The following is a 10,000-nucleotide window of genomic DNA, read 5'->3' as shown; positions in this document are numbered from 1 at the left end:
TGTTGAATATGGACATGAAAGGACCAAAAAATATAAGTATGTGATATTGTGAATATCTCCATGTGCTGTATGTTTTTTTATATTGAATAAATAAAAAGCTTAAAAAACAAAAAATACAGAATCAGAATCAGCTTTATTGGCCAAGCTTACACAAACGAAGACTTTGACTCCGGTTAGCTTTGCTCTCAATGTACAGGAATTAAACATTAAATATTAAAAATAATGAAATAAAATTTGAGCTTAAATATACAAGTCCGCCTGCGTAAAAATGCAGTTACAAAGAGTGCGATTGTTATTGTTGTTATTGAACTGGATGATTCAAAACTTGATAGTGAAATGAATCATTTCGCCCACAAAAACCGATCCACTGATTTCCAGATGTAAGTCAATGCTGAAAAGGTCTTTCTGGGTCAATGATCCTGATAATTACTCTTAAACAACGACATTTGATTCAGTGATATTCATACATTCTTTGTTTGTTCCTCAAATATAAAAAATCTTTGTGTTGGACAACAATATGTGGACTGTAATCACAAAATGTTTGTCTCCTATCCTGTTAAAAAAACTTTCTCATACAAAATAAGCAGAGATAAGAAAACACTGGTGAAAAAATCCTCCATACAAGCAAAAATAAGAGAAAATGTGTTTGTATGTCGTTTCTTGCATTAATTGCTTTAGATCTGCACGAGATTAGTCGTCTATAAAAGCGTAGAGTATGATCAGATTTACTGAGAAACTGTCTCTGTCTCTGTCTCTGTCTCTGTCTGTCCGTGTGTCCAGCTGTCTGTCTCTCGGCAGATAACAGGATGTGTTTCAGACTGATGCGTTTTTAGCTCCTCATCTTTCCTCTTTTAGCTCACACGCTGTCCTGCGCGTCCGCTGAGCGCGTCCCCGCCGCGCTGTCCGGGAGGAGAATGGGAGGAAGAGGAGTCCAGCGGGGAGGAGGAAGATACCAGACAGGAGAGGAGGAAGAGGAGGAAGAGGAGCATCTCCGTTCATCTCTGCTGAAACAACAGTGAACATCTGCGCGGCTGCTGCGACGCCCCGCGAGCAGATGTGTCGATCTTTATTTCAATTTTAAAAATTAAAAAAAAATTAAAAACTATCAAATGAAAAATGGGCGGGGTCAAATCCAAATCTAGGCTGGGACACCAAAATGGGTAGAGCCAGCTATGTTCAACTTTGTAATATTCCGACTTTATTATACAAATATTATGAGTTTATTCTCATAATTTCATTACTTTTACTCTCAAAATTACCACTTTATTCTCTAAATCTAACTTTTTTTTCTTTTAACATGGCCCTAATCCTTTTACTGCGATGGAGGATTCGGGCCATGTTACGACTTTTTTCGCATAATATTATGACTTTACTCTCATAAAATTGGACTTTTTTCATGTAAAACAACTTTTTTCTTTAAAACTACAACTTCATGCTTGTGATGCTACAACTTTTTTCTCATAAAATTACAACTTTGTCCTTTTTTTCTTAATGTGGCCCTAAAACTCTGCTGTATTTATCGTACTTGTACATGTGGGCCCCCAACAAACTAAACCACTGAGGCGCGACCTCTGCACTAACACACGGAGGTCTGTTGGTATTTTTGCACTTCCTGTTCCCTCGTCCCAAAGTTTCTGTTTTTTTTTTTTTTTTGTGTTTTCGGTAAAATGCCTTAAATAAAGTCTGTGGTTAACACATGCTAAATATTTAGATGCTTTGTTCTTTAACATAAAATACGTTGGTATAAACCTGATTTTTGAACTTTTTAGGTTTTACGCATCTTAAAAAAGGCGGTTGCGAACAAGTAGCTAAATGGCACGACAGTGTTTGTCGGGGACATTAGACGTCATCACACCGACACAGAAACTACATGTGAGAGCAGCAAACTGACATGTCCATGATTATTATCTAGATCAGGTCACGCTAACAGGAGAGCGTTTTGTAGAAAATGAAGCGCTAAATCAAATCAGAAGTTGAGAGATTCGGGTGGTGACGTTTAAGTTGTGTGACCACACTGTAGTTGGTTTGTAGTCTTACAATAGCTTTATGCTTCTGCCGAGTTTATTTTACGCCTCAAAACACACAAAAGTGGAGTTCATCTGCGAAGATTATCACGCTGAACAAAACACGTAAGCATCGTAAACTTGTGTTTGTCACTTTTGTTGATCGACAATCCCATAAGGTTTTTTGACGAGGGAACCAGTGTGATGCTAACTTCCGGGTTGGCCTACAAAAAAGCGTCATATCCCTTTACCGCTCTGTTTTACGGGGGGACACGTAGACTGTGGGGGGGGACACTTCGGTACAGCGCCGGTGTCAGACTCCGGTCCGGGTTTTGTCTCCTCCCCGCGATCCAGCGCTCCTCCTCCGGCTTTTCCCTCTCACCCTCCGCCTCACCGCGCGACAGGAAGTTGGGATGAAAACAAGAGCGGAAGCTGAATTTATCCTAAAAAATGGAGTAAAAAGATAAAGCAGCAGTTTTGTGGAGGAGCAGCTTGTGGTCGGAGGATGTCTAACGCGGCTCGGAGCGGGGACATCATCCACCTGAACGTCGGCGGAAAGCGGTGAGGAGCCGGGGGGATGTTTGGGGAGTGTCGGCTAACCTGCGGCTAGCTGCGGGAGAAAGAGGTGTAACAGCGAGTTTATCGCGTTTTTAACGAGTTAAAATCACCACAAAGCATAAAACGCGCGTCTGACTCTCCAGTTAACACTTTAACCACCAGACAAACTCCACCTGAGCGCGTGTTTATCCAAAGGTGGGACCCTCGCGCCCTGCGGTTCACTCTGATGTGTGTCAGTTATTGTTAGCTGATGCTAACGTGTAAATCCCGTCCTGTAAAGGTTAATTAGTCACCACGAAGCAAAGTTTAGAAGCAAAGTTAGTCAATAGAAAGAGATTAAAGTAACATTTAAAGGACGTTATGATCAAATGTAAGCTGTCAGATTGTGAATGAAAGATCAATCAATGTCCGATAATGGAATTATGGGGACATAATGTGGAAAATTAGGCGCTACGACGTGGAGTTTGCGCTTTATATTTTTAATAAATACGCACAAACAAGTGATTCATAACTTTTTATGTTTGCTGATATTTAAGTATTTTTTATTGTGGAAGAACAAGGTTAAGTCCTGGATAAACAGAACAGGATTAAGAAACTTCTGTTTGGTTTTTTAAAGCCAGCTGTGATTCACTGACACACACTGATTTTTTTAAAAATACACCTTTAATAAACACAATCAAGCTAAACAGAATAAGTGTAAATCCATGAAAAAGTACAAAAGATAAAGAGAAGCAGCAATGGTGGACATGATGCTACAACACAAACACAAAAACAATAAAATTAGTTTTATAATGGCAAATCAAAAATAAAAAGGGATTTTTTTAAAAACAGGAGGGCAACTAAAAACAAAAAGCAGCATCAGTCAGGTGAACAGATTACTAGGAGCACAAAAAAACCCAAGATATATATGTTTTTTAGTTTTACAGTTCAAGTTTTTAATGTGGTTTAAAACTTTGAACTAGATGATTAAATAATTTACTAATCCTTCAACTCCAAAGAAGTAGCAGGATCAAGTTTTAATTTCATTTTTTCTAAACTATGTTTAATCACAAGCAGTCACAGACCAGATGAGATGAGATAAAACTGACTCATAAATCCACCCTGTCCCTTTCTAGTATAATATAATATTCTGGTATATTTAATTTTCCTAATAATGACTGTGTTCATTTCTCTGTGTATTCAGCGTTCCTGTACTTCCACAGTATTTATACATTCACCTTTTCTACTTAATGAGAAAAAAACCGTCAACATTTAACTTTTTACAGTGTGGGTCCTCTCAGGTTGATGTCTAAAAAAAACCCAAAAATAATAACAAGGATTTAAAAACTCTGTAGAGGAAGAGCTGATGAAGTAATGTTTGTTTGTTTACAGGTTCAGCACCTCCCGACAGACTCTGACGTGGGTCCCTGACTCCTTTTTCTCAAGGTCGGAGAGAAACACACACGCACACACACACACACACACACACACACACACACAGAGCCAAAATTTGTGCAATTTTATGTTTCCCTGACTACTGGACAGCACGACACAGTTTTATGATGATTGGTGTAGGAGAAATGTATTACATGTTTTATATAAAAAGCTGCTTTTTATTTGCATGGAGGACCCAATCCGCCAAAATAAAAAAAATGAATATTAAATGACTCAATAAATAAATGAATATGCCATTAAATGTAGCATAGTATTACAAATAAATGGAGGTTTTAATTAACTGATAAAAAATTTAGAGAAATTGATATTTCTGTGTTAGACTTTTTTTTTTTACCTTTGTATTAATTAATTTATTTCAATTATTATTTAATATTACCCAAATGTATTTATTATATATAAAATACAGAAAAAACTTTTGGTAAATAAATATTGGGTAAAATACAAAGGGAGAGTAATAGGTAGATTAATTTAAAAAATACATTTTAAAAATAGATTCTGTTAAAATACAAAAATTCATTTGTAAAAGTGATGAAATAGAGGGGAAATTACATTGAAAAGTTAAAAAGTAGGTAAAAAAATTAAAGGTTTTAAATAAAGAAATTAAAGCAGATTTATTAATCATTGTCTCATTTTATTTATCAATTTTATATTTAATATTTTTTGGTATATTTTATGGCGTCCTGTGAGATTTGACCGTGTAAACGTCTGCTGCGTGTCGGCGTCGATCACTAACAGCGGCGCGATTTGTGTTTGTCTTTCAGTCTTCTGAGCGGTCGCATCTCGACTCTGAAGGATGAAACCGGAGCTGTGAGTTCAGTCACTCTGTGTTCATGTTTGGGTTTATTTTGTGCCGCGGTCATCATGTCCCTCCTCTCTCGCCGTAGATCTTCATCGACAGGGACCCCTCTCTGTTCGCCACCATACTCAACTTCCTGCGGACCAAAGAGCTGTACCCCCGCTCCATCAACGTGCACATGCTCATGCACGAGGCCGAGTTCTACGGCATCACGCCGCTGGGTGAGTCGCACCGAGGCCGAGTGTCGGAAGGATTTTAAGGAAATAAGCTCCTGCAAAACAAAACAGTGCTTTTTAAATGATGATTATTTTCCAAATTTTGATTTACAGATATTAACCCTTGGAAATGTGGGCAAAATGGCTTGATTTCTTTTAAAATATGGGAAGAAGGCATAAAAAGAAATAACTACAAATTAGCAACAAATTGTTAAAAAAAAAACCTCAAACAAAAACGGGAAAGTTTATAAAACAACAACAAAAAGGAACAAAAACAAGAAATTAGAAAATTAATTCAATTAGAAAAGTCATTTTCTGGACAAATCTTAATCTTCTTGCTATCTGCGAGACATTTTCTGTCTTTGATCTGGAGAAAATAAAAAATAAAATTGCATCCTCGGCCGTATTGTCCTCATGAACGTTGAAATGTTGTGTTTTCTGTTATAATAACTGTGTGTGTCGTAAACAGTGCGAAAGCTGCAGCTGTGTGACGAGCTGGACCGATCCTCCTGCGGAAACGTGCTGTTTAACGGCTACCTGCCTCCACCAGGTACGCCACCCTGTCATCACACCACTCATCATGTCGATGAAAGTGTGCATAAATATATCTGCCAACGTCAAAAATATTTCTTTAAATTTAGTTTTATTTGAATTTATTTTTTAATTTCTTTATTGATTTATGAATTTGATTATATTTATTTATTTCTGTATTATGTTTTTAGATCAATTTAAATATGAATAAAAACATTTTAAAAAATCTAAAATAAATACAAATAAATGCAAAATACATAAATTAATTATTTTTTTAAAAGTCATAAAATATATCAATTAATTTATGTATTATTAAGAGGGAAATAAAACTGTACATTCTAGGTAAAAAACAATAATATTAATTGAGCTTACATTATATAAATGAATTATTGCCATTATTTATTTAGAATATTTTTGCTACTTTTAATGATTTGTCAATTTATTTATTGAGTCATTTATTAATTTATTTTGGATTTTGGCAGCTTTCATCCTACATACTAGTTTGTGTTGAATGACTAATGAATCATATTGTTAGGAAAATGCTGCTGCAAAAATGTGATTAAAAATATCATTAAAGTCATAAACTAGATAAATAATTCTGGGCTTTATCATATGTTTGTTTTCTTCAACATTATTCTCTTATTTTTATTGTGAAAAGTTTAAAATTTAATGTCATGACCTGGACAAGTTTTCATCACGATGGAGGTCAGATTTATTTTAGCACTTTTGGAAAAACAAACTAAATATAAAATATAATATAAAATATTCTGTCATTTAAGGACACACCTCCCTGTGAGGGTCCGTCCCCTGAGTTGAGACACAATTTATTTTTGTTTCACTGTCTTATGTCCTCATTTTTATGTGCGTGTCGCCCCAGTGTACCCGGCGAAGCGCCGTAATCGTCATAGTGTGGCGGGATCGCAGTTCATGGCGGGACGAATGGCGCCGGCAGAAAGAGCACCGGTCAGACGCAGCAACACGATGCCCCCCAACCTGGGGAACTCTGGGATACTGGGCCGAGCGAGCGCCGAGGAGAGGACGCCTGGAGGTAAACAACGACTCTGCACCGACCGATTGTTACACACACAGTGTTTTCTAACGTGTGTGTGTGTGTGTGTGTGTGTGTGTGTGTGTGTGTGTGTGTGCAGGTCAGTTATCAGACACCGGCATGGTTCGGATCATCTGTGGTCATCACAACTGGATCGCTGTGGCGTACGCACAGTTCGTTGTCTGTTACAGGTAAACTCTTAACTCAGTATGTTTACGTGATGTTAGAAAACGTGAAATTATTGTGTTAGTGCGACGAAAACTGGACTTTTAACATCCATGTAAAATATGTTAGTTTGGCTGAAATCAGACTAAATCAAATTTCTTGAAATAGGACTTCCACATAGGGACTGTTTGTTATTTCTGAGGGGGGAATGAAAAACGGCTCAGGCATTTTAAAAAATGTAAGCATCGAGGAGGGACTTGTGTTTTTAATTTTGGCTTTGGTGAGGGACATAAAACTTGAAAAGGTAGTAATTTATGTTAATTTTAAATTAAAGATGTCACACTCCAGCCCCACCTCTTAAAAATAAAGATCAGTCCCAACATAAAACACCGACACAGAGACTAAATGATGATGAAAACATATTTTAACCACCTAAAAAAATCAGTATCAATTAAAGTGTTGAATATCGTTGAATGTTGTCTCCTCTTCAGCTTCCACAACAGCTGATGGAGGCAGAGGAAGAGCAGCAGCAGAGCAGCAGCAGAGCAGCAGCAGCAATAGTAGAGCAGCAGCAGAAGCAGTAGAGCAGCAGCAGCAGTAGAGCAGCAGTAGAGCAGCAGCAGCAGTAGAGCAGCAGTAGAGCAGCAGCAGCAGCAGTAGAGCAGCAGCAGCAGTAGAGCAGCAGCAGCAGCAGCAGTAGAGCAGCAGCAGTAGAGCAGCAGCAGTAGAGCAGCAGCAGTAGAGCAGCAGCAGCAGTAGAGCAGCAGCAGTAGAGCAGCAGTAGAGCAGCATTTTTCAGATTTCAGTTTCAGAGTAACCAGTGGAGGCAGAGTTTGCTCGACGTTGTTTGATTAAATGTACGTGACGTGTCGGTTTTCTACCCCAAAGTTAATGTCAATAAACAGCTGTGATTGGGTCAATATCATACTCATCATACTTCAGCTCATATTTCAGTGTGTTGTATATATTTAATCAACATTTAAATAAATATGAGTATCCGATCAGATCGGGGCCAAAAAACCCTGATGGTGTCCTTGTCTGTCTCTCTGTCCGTCTCTTTGTTCGTCTCTCTGTCCATCTGTCTGTCCATCTGTCTCAGGGTGAAGGAGTCCACCGGGTGGCAGCAGGTCTTCACGTCTCCTCGTCTGGATTGGGTGATCGATAGAGTCGCTCTCAATGCCAAAGTGATGGCGGGCTCGCTGGGAGACAACGATAAGATGGTGGCGGTGGCCTCGGGGACGGAGATCATCCTGTGGGCCATCTGTCCTGACGGCAACGGGAACGAAATCGGTGCGAGTTTCCACACAGCTCTGAGTGTTTCAGTTCCAGCAGCACGGAAACGGCTTCAGTCTGACATCGAGTTTTTCCTCCTGCAGGCGTCTTCAGCCTCAACGTGCCGGTGGAGGCTCTCTTCTTCGTTGGTAACCAGCTGATCGCCACCAGCCACACGGGGAAGGTCGGGGTTTGGAACGCCGTCACCAAACACTGGCAGGTGTGTGATGAGAGAGCGTCACTGCACACACACTATCTGACCCTCTTCATTTCCTCGTGTAGTAAACTCGGAGGAGTTTGCGGGTCAATAAACGCAGAACGGATGCAATTAGTTTGTTTATTTTCCTCGGCAGAAGTTTGTCACGTCGTCAATAATTGATCAATCAAGCCGATCAGAGCTGATCAAGTCAGACTGAAAAGTGAGAGGAGCAGCTGATGCAAGGGGGGAGTGAAAGCAAACTTTTATACCCATTGTAATGAATCTGTATTCCTAATGAATGTTCCAGCTCCAAAAGTAGAAACTCTGTACATAGTGGCAGATACTGTTGTTGCGTTAAGCCACCACAAATAAATAAAAGTGCAGAAAAACGCTGCACTTGTCCCTTAGCGACTGTTTGGTGCATTTATGTCCTTTGCATTCTTATTTAATCATTTTGGCTGCGTTCATGATTATGCTTTTGGAAGGATGACGGTCAGAATCAATGCTGCTGCTGCGCTGAGAAATCCTGTCACAGAGACCGAGATTTCTTTACGGGACAGAGAAATTAAGGCGATATTTGATCGGCTTTTCGGAGCGGCTGCAATAGAAATAAACCTGTTCATGTCTTGGACATCCATCGCCATGGTTACTGGGATTTTATCAGCAGAGGAAAGTTGTATTTCATCACGAGAGAAGTCGCATTACATCCCTCAATGGAAACGCAGTCATCTAACAATTGTGTTTTATCGAAATTTCGTAAATATCACTTGAGTTTTGCGCAAATCTGTAACGGAAACCCGCCTGCTGCTGCTGTGTGTTGTTGTGTGTTGTTGTGTGATGTTCTGTGTTGTTTGTTTGTGTGCAGAATCAGGACGTTGTTCCCATCAGCAGCTACGACACCGCCGGCTCCTTCCTCATCCTCGGCTGCAACAACGGATCCATCTATTACATCGGTGAGTCGCCTGCTGGCCATCTGTGTACGACCTAATAAAGACTGGTTTGAATGAGATCATGATGTTTGTTCGTCTTTTAGACGTGCAGAAGTTCCCTCTCAGGATGAAGGATAACGACCTGCTGGTGACGGAGCTGTACAGAGACCCGACTGAGGACGCCATCACCGCCCTCAGCGTCTACCTGACTCCTAAAACCAGTACGAGACTAAAATACTGTTTGCTGCTGCTGCTTTTACTGTTGCTATGACAACTAATGCTGCTGGCCGTGTGATCAGGTGACAGCGGGAACTGGATAGAGATCGCGTACGGGACCAGCTCAGGGACGGTTCGGGTCATCGTTCAGCACCCGGAGACGGTCGGCTCGGGCCCGCAGCTCTTCCAGACCTTCTCTGTCCACCGCAGCCCCGTCACCAAGATCATGCTGTCCGAGAAACACCTCATCTCAGGTACCCGTCTCAGAGACACACCCGTCCGTCCCCTCAGCCCTCAGTCCAGGCTGGTTTCTGACGTTGTCCATATCTGTCTGTCTGTCTGTCTCTCTCTCTCTGTCTGTCTGTCAGTTTGTGCCGACAACAACCACGTGCGGACGTGGACGGTGACGCGCTTCAGAGGGATGATCTCCACCCAGCCGGGGTCCACGCCGCTCACCTCCTTCAAGATCCTCAGCCTGGACGACGTGGACGGACACGGAGGCTGCAGCGCCGGGACGGAGATAGGTAACACACACACACACACACACACACGTCTTCAAATGGCTTTTGATGTGTAACTAATGTCATATGAAGCTAAATTTGTAATAATAATAATAGTTTAATATTGATTGATA

The 10,000-nt window shown here is 40.4% G+C and overlaps 1 protein-coding gene across 1 annotated transcript in view; it reads left to right on the top strand.

Moving 5' to 3' along the window:
• The first annotated feature begins 2,384 nt into the window (after window positions 1-2,384).
• Window positions 2,385-10,000, top strand: part of shkbp1 (SH3KBP1 binding protein 1) — an 8,334-nt gene continuing 718 nt past the window's right edge. The window contains exons 1-13 of the mRNA XM_042486877.1: window positions 2,385-2,564; window positions 3,933-3,986; window positions 4,757-4,802; window positions 4,880-5,012; window positions 5,476-5,556; window positions 6,415-6,585; window positions 6,686-6,776; window positions 7,850-8,040; window positions 8,127-8,242; window positions 9,087-9,174; window positions 9,255-9,371; window positions 9,450-9,620; window positions 9,735-9,890. Of these exons, the coding sequence (XP_042342811.1) occupies window positions 2,509-2,564; window positions 3,933-3,986; window positions 4,757-4,802; window positions 4,880-5,012; window positions 5,476-5,556; window positions 6,415-6,585; window positions 6,686-6,776; window positions 7,850-8,040; window positions 8,127-8,242; window positions 9,087-9,174; window positions 9,255-9,371; window positions 9,450-9,620; window positions 9,735-9,890 (1,471 nt within the window). The 5' untranslated portion in view covers window positions 2,385-2,508. The remainder of the gene's footprint in view (window positions 2,565-3,932; window positions 3,987-4,756; window positions 4,803-4,879; window positions 5,013-5,475; window positions 5,557-6,414; window positions 6,586-6,685; window positions 6,777-7,849; window positions 8,041-8,126; window positions 8,243-9,086; window positions 9,175-9,254; window positions 9,372-9,449; window positions 9,621-9,734; window positions 9,891-10,000) is intronic.

This window comes from Plectropomus leopardus, chromosome 5, assembly GCF_008729295.1.
Source record: "Plectropomus leopardus isolate mb chromosome 5, YSFRI_Pleo_2.0, whole genome shotgun sequence".
Classification (NCBI taxonomy): Eukaryota; Metazoa; Chordata; class Actinopteri; order Perciformes; family Serranidae; genus Plectropomus; species Plectropomus leopardus.
The sequence above is the reverse complement of the archived record's forward strand: the minus strand, read 5'-3'. Positions and strand labels throughout refer to the sequence as shown.